This window comes from Physeter macrocephalus, unplaced genomic scaffold, assembly GCF_002837175.3.
Source record: "Physeter macrocephalus isolate SW-GA unplaced genomic scaffold, ASM283717v5 random_1227, whole genome shotgun sequence".
NCBI classification, from domain to species: Eukaryota; Metazoa; Chordata; class Mammalia; order Artiodactyla; family Physeteridae; genus Physeter; species Physeter macrocephalus.
The window spans coordinates 5,344-21,960 of NW_021146399.1; the positions used below are offsets into that span (position 1 = coordinate 5,344).

General features: G+C 56.3%; 1 protein-coding gene across 1 annotated transcript; it reads right to left on the minus strand.

Annotated features, from left to right (window-relative positions):
• Positions 1-1,617: 1,617 nt before the first annotated feature.
• On the minus strand, positions 1,618-15,466 carry LOC102993955 (WD repeat-containing protein 86). The gene is made up of 4 exons (XM_055083424.1): positions 15,379-15,466; positions 14,888-15,176; positions 4,907-5,048; positions 1,618-2,485 (listed from the first exon to the last, which is right to left on the minus strand). The coding sequence occupies exons 2-4, from the start codon at positions 15,048-15,050 to the stop codon at positions 1,870-1,872; spliced, it is 921 nt and encodes a 306-aa protein (XP_054939399.1). The 5' UTR covers positions 15,051-15,176; positions 15,379-15,466; the 3' UTR covers positions 1,618-1,869.
• Positions 15,467-16,617: the final 1,151 nt, after the last annotated feature.

Below are 16,617 nucleotides of genomic sequence, written 5' to 3' on the forward strand. Positions count from 1 at the left end.
ACCGCCCAGCAGGGCCCTCCCCCACCCGCCTGGGACCCATCCTGGACAGACCCCGGTGTGTGCTCATGGGAACAACACTGACTTCACTCTGGGAGCTCCCCATCCCACCCCAGGAGCACCCCACATTAGGAACACCCCACCCCAGGAGCACCTCACAGCGGGGCACCCACCCTGGGAGCACCTCACAGCGGGGCACCCCACACTACGAGTTGGCCTGGCCTTCGAGCTTCTCACGGTCTCCTGAGCCCCCTCCTGCAGAGGTCCGGGCTCCCACCAGCTCTGCTCCAGGGCACATTCACTCCCACTGCTGGGCCGGACACTGGGCTCCGCGCCCTGCAGGCTGACTCCAACATGGGAGACGGACTTGCCCCTGGGCGGTACCAGGAGACTGAGCCCAGAGACCCCGCCCGTCCTCAGGAACCCAGAGCCCGTCCCTCCATGCCCCGCCCAGGACGCATCCCCCCTGCTCCCTGCACCCGTCTCCCCATCCCACACAGTGCTGCCTCCCAGGTGCCTCCCGGACCTCCCTTTGCCTCCCCAGATCCCGGGATCCGATACCGGGTGGCTTAGGGACCTGCTGTACAGCACAGGGAACTCTACTCAGTACTCTGTAATGGCCTAGATGGGAAAGAATCTAAAAAAGAGTGGATATATGTGTATGCATAACTGATTCCCTTTGCTGTCCACCTGAAACTAACACATTATTGTAAATCAACTCTACTCCAATAAAAATTAAAAAAAATAAATCAAAGTTAAAAAAAAAAAAAAAGAAAAAGAAACCAGGTGGCCAACTCTCAGCTCAGTAACAACCAATGCCCCGCCCTGCCCCCATCACTAGAAAAATGCAATTTATCCAACCAAACAAACGTGGGCCCTCTGGCGTTCACCAGGGGCCAGAGATCATTCTGTCCAAGCAAAGTGGAGCCCTTCTCTACTCCACTGGTCCTGGGGCCCTAGGGCTGCCCTTCACCTCGAGAACCCAAAACGGGCCTCCTGGCCTGGCTTTCCAGGGGACTGCCACACTCAGCTTCCCGTCACCTTGAGCCCACCCCCATCGCTTCATCGGTGGCTCCCCAGAGGCTCGGTGCCTCCGAGCACTGCACCGCAACCTGCTCACCTCGGGGGTGGGAACTGGCCTGGAGAGGGGAAAGGGCTGTGGCCATGACCCGGGCCAGGAACATCCAGACCCTAATATCTAGATAGAGGGAGGGACCATATCCTGCAGACATGCCTGCCGAGTGCAGGCCACACATCCTCATAGCAACACATGCTTCATAGCAACAGTATCACAGGCTGACGGGCGTCAAGAACAGGCTCTGCAGCAGGCGCTGCGTCTGCTGTCAACTCACTAAATCCTCACGACAACCCGGGGTGGGCACAGCTCCATGTCCGTAATCCCTAATGCAAACCTCGGCCGATGTGTTTCAGGAGTTTTTGGATTTGAGGAACACACTCGTGTTTCCACAGCAAAGGTACACGTAGTCCCAGGAAGTGAGATTAAACTTAACTACAACCAGCCTCGTATCAAAATGAGTTTTGATGCCAAGCCTAAGAAAAAAACCTTCCTTTTTTTCAACTTTTGGATTTAGGAATTATGGACCACGGTTTGTGCGTAGATGTAATCCTCACTTCACACGGAAGGAAACCAAAATTCATGTGTTGGCAACAGCCCTAACCCTGGTATCTGTGAATGTGACTGTATTTGGAAATAGGGCCTTTAAGGACGTAATTCAGTTAAAATGAGGGCATTAGAGTGGAACCTCATCCAGTATGACCGGTGTCCTTACGAGAAGAGGGAATCTGGAAGCAGAGAGAAGACGGTGTGAGGACACTGGGGGAATGGCCGTCTACAAGCCGAGGGGAGAGGCCTCAGAGGAAACCAACCCTGCTGACACCTTGACCTCGGACTTCCGGCCTCCAGAACTGTGATCCAATCAATCTCTGTCGTTTAAGCTGCCCAGTCAGTGGTACTTTGTTCCACAGCCTGAGCTGACTGATACACTGGGTGGGGCGGCAGCTCAGAGGAGGAGCCAGGGGCCTCCCTGGCAGCCAGGCCGGCCTCACCTCCAGACAGATGACGGAGCCTTGGTGCTCCTGGAACACACGCAGCTGCTGCCCACTCAGGATGTCCCAGGCTCGGACGGTGGCATCCGTGCTGCCAGTGAAGGCCGTGTGGCCAGGCGTGGCCAGTACCAGGCAGAGCACGGCACCTGTGTGGCCCCGCAGTGTCTGGTGGCAGCAGCCGCTGGCCACCTGCCAGACCTTGGCCGTGCCATCCGTGCTGCCCGTCACCAGGAGCCCCCTGGCCACGGCCTCCTCCGCGCACGGAGCCCCAGGGAGGTCCTGGGGGGCAGAGTAGGCTAGAGTCAGCACACAGTTGCGGTGGCCCCGGAACTCCCGGGCCACCTGCCCCTTGTCCACGCTCCAGGCTCGAGCTGTCCGGTCGTAGGAGCTGCTGAAGAGCTGGTTGTTGGCGACCAGGATCCTGGTGGCAAGAGGGGAAGGGTCAGGGGTCAGAGCGCACAGGGCTGCCCGGCAGGCTGGCGTCTTATGTGTTCAACGAGCCCAGGTGATGGGTAAGAAGAATGAATGGTCCCAGTGACTGGGAGACCTGAGTCTGAGAAAATCTCAAGGCTGAGGAATCTCAGGCCCCCTGCAGCAGGGGGACAGTGAGGGAGCCAGGAGAGCCCATGGGTGGGGGGCGAGCAGAGCCTGCCACAAACAGTAACTATGCGTGGCTCCTATTCTCATTGTGATGGATGCTAAGACTTTCCCTGCAGAAAATACACATCTGTCTCTAGCACAGAACTCTGTGTATAACTACAAAGGGCATGAGGGTGGACCCTAATTTACACACCACCCCCAAAGGGCTGCGGCCTGAACCTGGAATGGGGCGTGTCGTCTGTGTGGCCACAGAGGGGTCAGGCGCTAGGCCTGGGAGCCTAGCGCGGGCAGGAGGAAAGATGGACACGGAACAGAGCAGACCTTCCTTCCGCGGCCTCTCACCTCCGGGCGGTTCCCGCTTCCCACAGGTCACTAAGGACGCAGCACAAGAAAAGCACACTCTCTACTGATGCCTTCTTCCCTAATGCCGGGGGGTACGGTTTTCACCACATGTGTGTTTCTAAGGGAAAGTGACGACGTGGCGCCTCGGGTGATGTTCTGGCGGCCCAAGTCCCGCCGGGTGCGGCCTGTGACGGCAGGGATGCCAGGCCGGGCGGCGCCCCCGGAAGCTCACACACCTGGCCCGGCTCTGAAAACACGAGAAGCGTGGTCCACGCCCCCACCTCAGAGCCATCACGCGTTTGTGAGCACGGTTACTTAATAATGCAAATATGCACCCAGAGATGTTTAGAACAGCCAACTGCTCGAAAGCAGTGTGTGTGTGTGTGTGTGTGTGTGTGTGTGTGTGTGTGTACATGAGCGCATATGTGTACTTGCGTGTGAACGTGTGTGTGTGTGTTGTGTGTGCCCTCGGGAGAGTCTACACCTGGCAGAGCATCATTTCTAGCCTTAATTGTCCAGATTTACTTTTGAGGAGCCACTGATTCGTTTCCAGCTACAACCGGAGGGCCGGCTGGTCACCTGAGATGTGGGCTTTTTCCACCCACCCCATCCTCTGTCAGTCCTCCCAGCCGCTCACAGCCTCACTAGAGGAGCCGCCCCAGGCCCACACTTTTCCTCAGTCACAAACTTCCTTCGCAAGAAAGAGTGTGGAGGAGGCCAGCGAGAGCTGAAATCCGGGTCCCGAGCCCAGCCCTCCTCCGCCCCGGCCTGCGTGGTGCTGGCTGGTCTCCAGGTCCCCGGGCCTCGCCTGCTCTATCTAAGGGGCGTAGGGGGGATAAAAGCTCAGCTGCAGGAGGCGGGGGCTGGGGCAGAGCTCTGTGGGGTCCCCACTGGGGCCCTTCTCCACTCAGAACCATCCTGGGCCAACACGACCCTCCTGCCTCTCTGCTCAGGGATGCTCCCCTGTTCCCGCCCTGTGGGAGCACTGTTCCGTCTGCAGGCAGCTGGTACTCCGGGCAGTTAATGATCGGGCTGACCCACCGTTTCCACCCACCGTGCGCTGGAACATTAGGCCAGACGGGTCCCACCCGGACCCGGGCTCCACAAAGCTCACGCTGCCAGCATCCCCTCTGGCTGAGAACACCCTTCCGTCCCTGCCCCCCACCCCGCCAAACGCCCGCCTGCACCGGGCCCTTTCCCTGCTCAGTTCGCTGCCCGGGCAGCTGCCCTTCCTGGCCAGTGAGGTCACGAGGGCCCCGGTGCCCAGACTCCTGCTCACGTCAGGCATTCCCTCGGGAGTCTGCGACGGCCCCAAGTTGCAGAAACAGTGTCCAGTTGATCTGATCACCAAGGAATTTCCATGGCTCAGCTCAGACCCAAACTCAATACGTTTTTGCAAAAATTCAAACCTCCATGAGAAGGAGGGTCTGGGATATCTTCAACCGCAACACGGGAAGGAGAGGTTTAAAAACACTCCTCCTCCGAGGCCCCAGTCCACCATCAGGTACCAATTAAGCCATTTCCTCTGGAATTTGTTCCCTCGGTAGGAGCTGTAGCCTCCAACCCCTTTCCCTGCACCCAGCTGGGGGCAGCTGTGCTGCCAGGGCCATGGGAGGGCTTTCAGGCTCTGGTCTAAGCGTTGCTGGTGCCTCCCTGCCCCACCTCCGCCTCCCAACGGCCCAGCCGCAGCCCCGGGCAGTCAGCGCTTGCTGCGCCGGGGACACCGCTGTCCTTCCACTACTATTGTTCCTGACCACCTCCCCGCACGTCCACACGTGTTCCCCAGGGAAGCGACGTCCCTCCAGGGCAGGGGCCCCACAGCCTACAGCTCTGTCCCCTGGGACTCGGCCGGGCACCATGAGGACAGGCCGAGTCCTCCCCGCCTGGCAGGCACACCGACCTGTTCACAATGGACGTGTGTCCCCGGAACACCTGCAGACACTGCCCGGTCAGCACGTCCCACTTCCTGATGGTGCAGTCAGCACTGCACGTGAAGGCGGCTTCGTCCTCCAGCTGGCAGAAGGTCACGTAGCTTTCGTGCCCTGCAGATGACGGCGGGGAGACGTGAGCACAACAGGGCATGCCAGCTCCTGTTTTTCTTTGAGAACGTTTGAGATGGGAAGGAAGGGAAGAAAGCAGGGGGCGGCGAGTGTTTGCAGCAAGTCCAGTAGTGACTAGCGTGCTGAAATGATGCTTTAAGTCCGGGAGAATCTCAGGAATTGTGGGAGCCAGGAGCAATTCAGGGGGCACTGAGCCTGCCCCAGAATCCTTCCTCCTCCTCTCCTTCCCTCCCCCTTCTTAGTCACCTCCTTTTAGTCTTCTTCAAACTTTTCAGCTATTTGTATTCGCTCAGTCATTCAACAAACCCCATGTTACAGAGGCAGGAAGTACAGAGGCCAAGGGCATGGTCTTCGGAACCAGAATGCCTGGGCTAGCAGCCTGGTGCTGCTACTTGCTGCCCATGGGCAAGTTATTTCAGCTCTCTGTGCCTCGATTTCCTCACCTGAAATGGGGAGAGTGACAATGCCTATCTCACGGTGTTCCTGTGCCGGCTGTGTAAATGCTAGGCGTGAGCTGTTCTTACGTTTGGGGAGAGACACTGTGGTAGGCAGAATTCTGGCCCTAAAGAGAGCAGGTCCTAATTGCTGGAACCTAGAAATGTTACCTTTCTTGGAAGAAGACACATTTATAGATTCAATTGATTAAGGATCTTGAGACGGGGAGATTGTCCTGGATATCAGGGTGGGCCCTACATGCCATCACAAGCATCCTTATAAGGAGGCTGAGGGACTTCCCTGGTGGTCCAGTGGTTAAGACTCCGTGTTCCCAATACAGGGGGGCCCAGGTTCGACCCCTGGTCAGGGAACTGGATCCTGCATGTCGCAACTAAGAGCCCACATGCTGCAACTAAAGATCCCGCATGCCGCAACTAAAGATCCCTCATGCCACATCTAAGACCCGGCACAGCCAAATAAATAAGTGAATAAGTAAATAAATAAATACACACATAGAGGAGGCAGAGGGAGATCTGAGGACACAGAGGAGGCACCGTGAAGACAGAGCAGAGATTTGCAGGAGTGATGTGGCCACAAGCCAAGGGGTGCAGCAGCCATCAGAAGCTGGAAAGGCAACGGCATTCTCCCCTACAGGTTGCAGAAGGAACCCAGCCCTGCCAACCCCTTGATTTCATCCCAGTGACACTGGTTTTGGACTTTTGGCCTCCAGACTCGTGCCGGAATACACTTGTTTTAAGGAAACCCAGTGTGATCATTGGTCACAGCAGCCGCAGGACACAAGTACAGATACAGAGATAATTAAAACACATTCCCTGCCTTCAAACAGAGGAGCCAGCCCAGAGGGAGGGACAGTCAGCTGAGCCTGATAACGTGCTGGGACAGAGCGTGACGAGGGTCGACAGAGCAGAAGCCTGGGTGTGGCGGGCGAGGAAGGGTCTACGCGGTACCCGTGTCCCCGTGTCTGTCGGGAGAAGAGGAAGAGCATCTGGGAGAGACGCTAGCACATGCCAAAGCAGGAGGGGCCCCTGGGGCCAGAATCCAGGCATTTGGCAGAAACGGTGGATTAAGTAGACACAGTGAGGGTGGAGGTCTGGGACGGAGGGAGGGCCCCGCAGTCTGGGGTCTCGGCCAAGTGCACCGGGTCATCCTCTTACGGGGCAGCTGTCAGATCTTTTGACTCTCACCCTGGCTGTGGGGTCGATGTTTACCCCTCGACCATTATTAAGCAGCCCAGGAGTCCTCCATCCTTGGACACAGTAGGGCCTGTTTTTCAGGTAAAAGTGTTTCCATCTTGGATATAAGCACTTCCAACAGCAAACTGAAGCTGACTCTATTGGAGAAGAATTCAGGGACCAGAAAATCAACGGAAGCAAAGGAATGTTAGACCTAAGAGCCATTTCACAGACGAGGAGACTGATGAATTCAAATAATAACACATGGGAGCGTCATAGTTATTACTCGAAGGATTTCTATCAGATTTTAAAATTTCATCTAGATATCTGGTATCTTGTACACGGGGATTTAGAATCTCCTGGGTAGTTTCAAGCTGATTCACACTTTTTTTTTTTTTGGCCCTGGGGTCAAGTTTAGTTTCTCTTGGAAGAACCCAACTTCCTGGGTTCTAAGAAACAGAATTTTCTTTTAAAGTAAGAAAGAAACGTTTCCCCATCTTCTTGGATAGCACATACCAGGCCTCTAGGAAAACAACATTTGCGTAAATTAAGTAAACGCGGAAAGAGGCTGCAGACTGTTTCCCTCGGAGTGCGCCTCAGTTTAAAAGTCGAGGGCAAATGTGTTTGGCAAAACACAGCCCAGCTTTTTGCCAACCCCCAAATGTTTAGAGAATATTTGAGGATTCTCAACGAGCTTTCCCCGAGACCAGATCAGCCATCAGGAGGGGTCGGGAGGGCTCGCACCATGGGCGGAGTCCCCGGTGCTAACCAAGGCCGGGAGAGGCTCCCTCGGGGGTGTCACTCCCATTCCAGCTCCTTCCGTCCCATCTCAACAGCATCTGACAGCAGGAAGGCAGAGTGTCATATGAACCCATCGATCAGGCCAAGAAAAACACTGACAATCCAAGCGTGGCACCTAGACTCGGTGAAACTGCAGCCATTAACCAAGTCCGTGAGAGTGGGACAGCTTTTCTGATATGTAGAAGTTAAAAAAAAAGGATATATACCCTGATTGCAAATCGAAAGAAATATAAACAGACTTGAAGAAAAGAGGTGATAATAAAAAGAAGTTTTTCAATGTAAAAAAACTCATCCCCGAAGCTGGGCCAGGCTGACCCTCCGCCCCCTCAGGGGCCTGGCCAAGCTGGCGGGGGTCCCTGCATCGATCCAGGCTCTCCCCCGCACAAGGCCCTTCTCCAGCACAAGACGCCCATCTCACATCTGCCCACCCAAGGGAGCGATCCGGGCTCAGAGCCCTTGCAGCACAGGGGCCCTGGGGGCTGCGGAGCGCGCCCCTGACACTATAATCCACAGACCAATGACAGGGCTCCACCGCGCCCGGCAGGATCACCAGGGGGCTCGGAGAAGGGAGGGCCCATCACGTCTCCAGGGACCACAGCGCCTCGGCCACAAGCTGTTGGAATTGTGCAGAATAAGCAAGAAAGCCAAACTAAAAATAAATATTTTTGAAGGGATGTAGAATGCAGATAAAATGCGGTTATAATGTTCAAAAGAATATGCTGAGGCTCAGGGTTTCCTGCCAAGGTAGCCGGCCCTGTCTCCCGGCTTGCACTGCCTTGGACTTGCCGGAGGTTGAGAGTCCTAGTGCCCCCTCCCCGTGCAGCAGCGGCTCGCCGCGCCGGGGACCAGGGTCTGCAGGGGCAGAGGGGCCTGGAGTGGGCACGGCCCAGCTGAACACGCCTTCAACTCAGCACGAAAAGCGGGGCCTCCTCTTGCCCTGCTGCCCCTGGAGTCTTTCGTCTGCCCCCGGGGGTCCTCGCCTTCTCCAGCCTGCTGCTCCCTGCAGCGCCCTCACCCGCTGTGGGCTCCCGGTCTCCTCCGCTGCCCGCAGGGTCCAGAGGGCGGGAGCCCCAGGAGGGGTCTCTAGCTCAGGATACGCTGGCCGGGGGCCCTCAAACCACGGTCACGCCTCCCTGGAGGGAGCCCCCTCCCCAGCCGTTTCCAGGCGGCAGTGACCGCTCCCACCCTCCCTCCTTCAGGCCTGGGGATGGTGACAGCTCCTCTGGTACTCGCCATAAGTACAGTGGTTCCCCACACTCTGCCCACATTTTACAAGCGTCCTTTTATTAGACTCTCCTTGAGTTACCATTCTGAGATGTCAGTTGTTTCCTGCTGTTGTCTGAGCACGGGGGCCCTGGCTGGAATGGACAGGGTCTGACAAAGCCACTGAGGACTCAGGCTTGGGCCACCCGCCCCCAAGCTCCCAGCCCGGGCTGATGCTCTGGTCACTGCTGCCGCCACAGGGCCTGTCCTCAGCCCAGCTTCTCCTGCTCCGCAACCATGACCAAGCTGCTCTCCCGCCTCCATCCCCGTTCTCCTTAATCCGCACCCACAGGGGCGCTCACCTGCCCCAGACGGTGGTCTCCGCAGAGCTTTAGAGTGAATTGCCAGTGTGGGCTTCCTTCACATCCGTGCTTAAAACAAACTGTTTTTTGATGGACTTTTTCCTTGACCAGGACAAAGTTAATAACGATTTGTTTATGTCTGAGAGCCTTCCCTGTGCTCCCACGTGCCCGTTTAAAAATATGTATAAGATGATTCAGCAATCCCACTTCTGGGTGTATACCCAAAAGAATGGAAAGCAGGGCCTGGAAGAGATATTTGCACACCCATGTTCACAGCTGCATCACTCACAATGGTCAGGAAGTGGAAGCAGCCCAAGTGTCCACCGACGGATGACGGATAAAGAAGATGTATAAGATCCACACGGCAGAACAGCATTCGGCTTTCGAAAGGAAGGACATTCCGGCCCATGCTACAACCTTGCGGACATTGTGCTGAGTGAAATGAGCCAGTCACAAAAAGACAACTACTATGTGATTCCACTTACACAAGGCACCCAGAGGGGTCAGGTTCCTAGAGGCACAAAGTAGAACAGCGGGTGCCAGGGGCTGGGGGAGGGAGGAATGAGGTTATTGTTCAGAGGGGGCGGTTTCAGTTTTACTAGAGGAAAAAATCCTGGAGGTGATGGTGGTGATGGCTGCACAACATTTTGAACGTTTAATGTCTCTGAACTGTATATTAAAAATGGCTAAGATGGTAAATATTATGCTGTGTGTTTTTTATAACAATTAAAAATTGTCTCAGTTCCAGGCCCTCCTGGGCCAAGAGGTGAACCCCAAGTACCCCAGCCCGCCAAGTTCCTGCTCTTCTGAAGCGCACACAGCCCCCTGGCTAAGCAATCGTTCTCTCAATCCAATCTGCAAATTCCCTGGGGCGGGATCCGAGACTCTTGCACCTTTGAATCCCACACAGGCACCCAGCGCAGTCAAGCCAACAGGCAGGTGAGGGGGAAAGGGCTCTGGACCCAGAGGGAGGAGCGCAGAGGGCTGGCAAGCCTCAGTTTCCTCATCTACAAAATGGGATGATAAAGAGTTGCGGGAGGCAAATGAGGAAGAGCTTTGGAGCTGGCATGGCACAGCGCCAAGGGATGCTGTTACTCACTTTGGGCATGAAGGATAAGACAGAGAATACAAGGAGCTATAGGAACCCTTTATTAACTGGCTTCATGCCCACCATGACCTTATGAGGTTAGGTTCCTCTTGTTACCACCCCCAATTCACAGATAAAGAAACTGAGGCACGGGACTTCCCTGGTGGTCCGGTCCAGCGGGTAAGACTCCACGCTCCTGATGCGGGGGACCCGGGTTCGATCCCTGGTCGGGGAACTGGATCCCACATGCATGCCGCAACTAAGAAGCCCTCATGCTGCAACTGAGGGTCCCGCGTGCCGCAATGACGATCCCGTGTGCCGCAACTAAGACTTGGCGCAGCCAAAGTAAATAAATAAATAGGGCTTCCCTGGTGGCTCAGTGTTCAAGAATTCACGGCCAATGCAGGGAACATGGGTTCAAGCCCTGGTCCGGGAAGATCCGGGAAGATCCTCTGGCCCCCAGCTGCTTCTGCACCGTGAGCTCGTCTGCAGAAGGAAAACGCATGGCAGGAGCTGCCAACCCAGGCCGCTCTGCCCGAGAAATCCAGGCCTGGCCCACCAACAGGCTCTCCTTTGAAGCCTTCTGTGGGCCCCAAGCTGGGCAAGAAGCTGGCACTCAGCCCGAAGTGGCAGTTTCTACGATGGCAGTGGAAAGAGCCTGGATTTGGAGTCGGGAGACCTGCAGGGTCTGCCGCCGATCAGCCGTGTGGCCCCAGGGGAGCACAGCTTCCCTGCAACTCTGTCCTGCCCAGAGCAGGGGCCACACAGTGGGCGAGAAGCCTCTCTACCGCCGACCAGCCGCGAGACCCTGGACAAGCCCTGCAACCACGCTATGCATCGGGCATGCTGACAACAGCACCTGCCTCACGATGTGAGTGTCTAGGAGACACCTAGAATATGCTGCATGTTGGTGAATATCTGCATCTCCTGTTCTCATCTATAAACTGGTGTTATCATAGCAGCACTATTCACAATAGCCAAGACATGGAAGCAACCTGAATGTCCACCGACAGATAAATGGATAAAGAAGATGCGGTGTGAGGGCTTCCCTGGTGGCGCAGTGGTTGAGAATCTGCCTGCCGATGCAGGGGACATGGGTTGGAGCCCTGGTCTGGGAAGATCCCACGTGCCGCAGAGCAGCTAGGCCTGTGAGCCACAACTACTGAGCCTGCGCGTCTGGAGCCTGTGCTCTGCAACAAGAGAGGCCGCGATAATGAGAGGCCCGCACACCGCAATGAAGAGTGGTCCCTGCTTGCCACAACTAGAGAAAGCCCTCGCACAGAAACGAAGACCCAACACAGCAAAAATAAATAAATAAATAAAATTAATAAACTCCTACCCCAAACATCTTCTAAAAAAAAAAAAAGATGTGGTGTATACACACACACACACACACACACACACACACACACACACTGGAATACTACTCAGCCATCAAAAAGAATGAAATAATGCCATTTGCAGCAACATGGATGGACCTAGAGATTACCATACTAAGCGAAGTAAGTCAGAAAGAGAAAGACAAATACCATATGATATCACTTATATGTGGAATCTAAAATACGATACAAATCAACATATCTACGGAACAAAAACAGACTCACAGACATAGAGAACAGACTTGTAGTTGCCAGGGGTGGGGAGGGAAGGAACGGGAGTTTGGGATTAGCAGAGGAAAACTATTATATATAGAATGGATAAACAACAAGGTCCTACTGTATAGCACAGAGAACTATATTCAATATTCTGTGACAAACCCTAATGGAAAAGAATATATATAAATCTATATGTATAACTGAGTCACTTTGCTGTACAGAAGAAATTAACACAACATTGTAAGTCAACTATACTTCAAAAAAATTTTTAAAATAAATAAATAAACTGCTGTCAATTGTTCTTAATTTTTTTTTTTTTTTGGGGGGCCGTGCCACACAGCTTGTCTTAGTTCCCCAACCAGGGACTGAACCCAGACCCTCAGCAGTGAAAGCACAGAGTCCTAACCACTGGACTGCCAGGGAATTCCCTAAACTGCTGTCAGTTCTATCCACCTCACAGTTGCAAGGGTTAATAACATAAGAAATATGTACTTAGAAGGGTATTTATAAAATATAAGGCACTAAAATGTCAAGACATTTTTATTAATATTTCACTGATATAAAAAAAAATCCTATTGACTTCCCTGGTGGCACAGTGGTTAAGAATCCACCTGCCGATGCAGGGGACACGAGTTTGATCCCTGGTCCAGGAAGATCCCACAGGCCACAGAGCAACTAAGCCCGTGTGCCACAACTACTGAAGCCCGCGTGCCTAGAGCCTGAGCTCTGCAACAAGAGAAGCCACTGCAATGAGAAGCCCGTGCACCGCAATGAAGAGTAGTCCCTGCTCGCCGCAACTAGAGAAAGCCTGCGCGCAGCAACGAAGACCCAATGCAGCCAAAAAAAAAAAAAAAATCCCACAGAGGAGCAGTTGGCAGATCCTTGCTTACCATGGGGGCCACACAAGGATTATCAAACACCCAAAATGACTCTCTCACAAGTCTATTAGTGCAATTTCAGGATAAGGAAAGGTTACTTTTCTCCCCTCTGTCCTTGACAATTCTTAAAATGCAAACCCTTATAAAAGAAACGACCCTGTCAGCAGTTTTTCCATTTGATAGCATTTCCCCACGGAGTGGGAAGGCCTCCAACTAGGGCAACAGAGGGTCCAGCGTGGCCTTGCTAGGAAGCAGGTTCTGGTGTCCTGCGGGGACGAGCCGCTGTGAGGGTCACTAAAGTGGGTGTGAAGGGGACTTGCCAGGCACGGAGCCGGGTGAGGATGGCAGGGCAGGGCTGGGCAGGACTGTGGGCCCTGGGGACGGAGCCAGGTGCCCGCCAGGCCAGAACCACCCTGGAAAGGACTGGAGCTTACTGAGGCAGAAACTGGCCTACAATTTGGGCTCCCACAAGGGGTCCCAGGCCCAGGGCTCCCCGGGCCAGCCGATCATCAGAGTCACCTCACACCTTGTTAGAAATGCCAATTCTGGAGTCCTACCCCCAAAGGCTCAGTGAAACCCAGACCTAGGAACCTGCATCTCTGAAAGCCCTCCAGATACTGTTCTCATGTTTGGAAAGCAATACACACTGGATTTAAATTTTCTAACAGATCTATGCCTTGGCAGCGTGTGTGACTATCTGTGCGTGGTGGCCAACTCCCCATTATCTACCCCAGCTCCCAAATAGCAGGCAGTCCAAAATGCATCCCTGCTGAGCTTTGAAATATCTACCATAACTGCTTTGATGTAAAACCAACAGGGTGGGACTTCCCTAGCGGTCCAGTGGTTAAGATCCGCCTGACACAGTAGGGGACACGGGGTCGAGCCCTGGTCTGGGAAGATCCCACATGCCGCGGAGCAACTAAGCCCGTGTGCCACAGCTACTGAAGCCCGCATGCCACAACTACTGAAGCCTGTGCACCTAAAGCCCGTACTCCGCAACAAGGGAAGCCATCGCAATGAGAAGCCTGCGCACTGCAACGAAGAGTAGCCCCCACTCGCCGCAACTAGAGAAAGCCCGCACACAGCAGTGAAGACCCAACGCAGCCAAAAAATAAATAAATAAAAAATAAAAATAAAACCAACAGGGTGGGACTTCCCTAGCGGTCCAGTGGTTAAGACTCTGCGCTTCCACCGCAGGGGGCACAGGTTCGCTCCTCGGTCGGGGTGGGGAACTCAGATCCCACGAGCCTCATGGCCCAGCCAAAGATAAATAAATAAATTAATTAAATAAAATGAAAAAAAGAAAACCAGCAGGGTCACGATCAGCCAATACGGAAGCTAATTTACTCCCTGTGCGTAGATGAGCCAGGAGGCCTGGGGCAGGCCACCCAGGATTTGCTGATTATGGTGGAAAAACCAGCAGTGAAAAATAACTGTGCACACAGTGCAGGCAGCCCGGTGCTTCCACGAGGGGCTATAGGAGCCACTCAGACCAGAGGGGCCTCACAGTCCTGTGCTACAGGCATGTGACAGGCACCCGAGGTAGGAAAAACATTCACCTCCCCTTGAGTAAGCCACAAATATAAATCGGTGTGGGTGTATTGGTAGGGCTCTTTCATAAGACAATATTTACGCCTATGTGTATCTCCTGCTATTTCATGGAGTTTCCAAACATGCCAAATTGCGGGTGAAATGAGGCAGCGAGAGAGCAGGGCAGGGGGGTCGAATGAGGGAGGGGGTTTTCGACTCTGCCCCCCACGCATGGGCTGTGTAAACCGCTGGCGAACTACTCAACTCCGTGCCTCAGTTCCCCTGCCTGCACGAGTGGTGGGAAAACACTACCACACCATGCGGAGTGCACTCCGTAGCGCCCAGGCCGATTAACAAGCCACCGTTGTGACTACAAAGGCGCCGAGAGAGGAAATGTTCAGCCAAAGGTCACAAGGCCCGTGAGAGACGAGGGAAGCTGAAAGGGGCAGAGCTGCGATTTGTTTTTCTTTGTTAAAACTGCGGTGAAGGAAGGGATTTCACCCAGCGGTTGACAGGTGATCTGCGCCCTCGCAGCCTCGCCCCTCGGCTCACTGGCCCGTATAGTAGCCCCTCTGCACTCCCCCCCCCACCCAGTGCTCTTCCACGAGGGTCCGCGATGCGCGCGCGCTGGACTTCGGGGAAGGGGTCTGCGGACAAAAGCGCCCAGGTCTGAGGCAGGCGAGCGGCAGAGAGGAGGACAGAGTGAGAGGTCGGAGGACGCGGCCAAGCGGGTCTACCTTGCAGGAGGGCGCAGCACTGTCCGTCCGCGGTGCTCCAGAGTCGGGCCGTGCCGTCCTCGCTGCCCGTCAGCAGGCGCTGCCCGTCGGGGCTCAGGCTGAGCCAGTTGATGCCCCCGCGGTGGTCCGCGCAGACCCTCAGGGCAGACCCTCCGCCCCCCATCCCGCCGGTCGGGCGGCGGACTAGGAGGAGGCTGCGCCCCGCTAGGGAGGGGCGCCCGGGTATCCTCGCCGCGGCTGCCTGTGGCTGCGTCCCGCGGCCATCGCGGGGGCCCCCGGCCCCCGGCTCCTGCGGAAGCACGCGGCGCGGGTGAAGCGGCGCACGCTCGCTCCCGTGCGCCCACCCGGCCTCCCGGGCCGCGGAGCCGGCGGGGGCTGCGCTGCGCGGGGCGGCCCACTCGGGACTCCCGGTCTCCGGGTGCAGCAGTCGCAGCCCCACCGGCGCGGAACGCCTCCCTTGCCCGCGCCCCCAGGGAAGGCCCGCACCCCACCTGAGCAGAGGCGTCCCGGGGCGCGCGGGAAAGCCCGGATCTCTTCTCGGGGCGCCGGCGACGGGGGGAACACGGAAAGCGGAGCGCCGCGCGTACGCTCCCCGGTCCGCTCCGCGCGCTCTGGGCGGCCGAGACGAACAATACAGTTCAGCCTGGCTCCTCCTCAGAGACCACCCCTCAACCTGTCCCCTCCCACTTTCCTGGCCTGCGCTCCCGCCCCCGCCCCCGCCCCCGCCCTCGCCCTCTCGGGACTGACCTCAGCCCGCGGTCCCCACGCCCGCCCCGGGGACGCTGCGGACCGCTCGGCGTGCGACGGTTCCGGCTGCCCGGCCTGCGCCTCTGGGCTCCCGCCCTCTGCCACGCCCGCCAGGACCAAAGGTCGGGACGAGGAGGAGGAGGAGGAGGAGGAGAAGGAGGTGGACTGCAGGGTCTGGGTTGGGGAGACGCTCACGCCGGGAACTCACTCGGGCCCGCGGCTGCGCGCCACCACCGGGCAAGTCAGCTCCTTCCAGGCTCCCAGTGCTAAGGACCCTGCCAGAGGGGCTCTCGGGGGACTTGAGGTCGGCCCGGCTAGTTGGAGAGCGCCCTTAGTCCGCCCTCGCTGGGGAGTCACGTGCACACCCCGAATCCTAAATAAGTCCCGCAAGAGGAGGGGGAGCCCCTCCCCCCGCGCTCCCAGGCTCGGCGCGCACCTCTGACAGTCCACCGAGATCTCTGCAGGAATCCGACGCCCCGGGCAGCGAGACCTCCTGGAGCGCAGGTCTTCGGGTTCCCAACAGGCAGTTCCGGTGCCGGCTCGGCGGCCGGGGGTGGGGGTGGGAACGCGGGAGGTGGGGCGGGGTGACCCCCTACTCGGATCCTCCAGGTCCTAAAGGTAGCGGGATTTCCCCGACCCCTCCAGGGCTCTTTAGAGAAGCTAGCCAGGCGATCTCAGATCGGATTCGTGTCTGTGTGTTTTGGGGGGCGGGGAGCAGGGTGGCTTTGGAAAGCTAGCCCTCATCACGACGACCGGACCTTCTAATGGTTGACCATGTCCAGACTCCGAAAGAAAAGCCCATAATGGGGTCCCATGGGGCATTGGGCCATTTATTCTCCAAGTGGTCAAAACTAGAGAAACCCATTCTTTCTTTCCCAAAATTTGTGAATCACCTTGCAGCTCTGCTTAAGGAGTGGGAACTTACTTCGTAGGCGATGGGGGCCACTGAAGGGTTTGGGGGGGCGGTTAGACGTTTGGAGACG

Excerpts from the sequence above, each read along its gene's own strand:
- LOC102993955 (XM_055083424.1), bottom strand. The coding sequence starts at position 15,050 with ATGGGGGGCGGAGGGTCTGCCCTGAGGGTCTGCGCGGACCACCGCGGG. Across the intron at positions 5,049-14,887 it reads GTGCTGCGCCCTCCTGCAAG|GGCACGAAAGCTACGTGACC; the intron begins GTAGACCCGCTT and ends CGTCATCTGCAG. Across the intron at positions 2,486-4,906 it reads CACACGTCCATTGTGAACAG|GATCCTGGTCGCCAACAACC; the intron begins GTCGGTGTGCCT and ends TCTTGCCACCAG.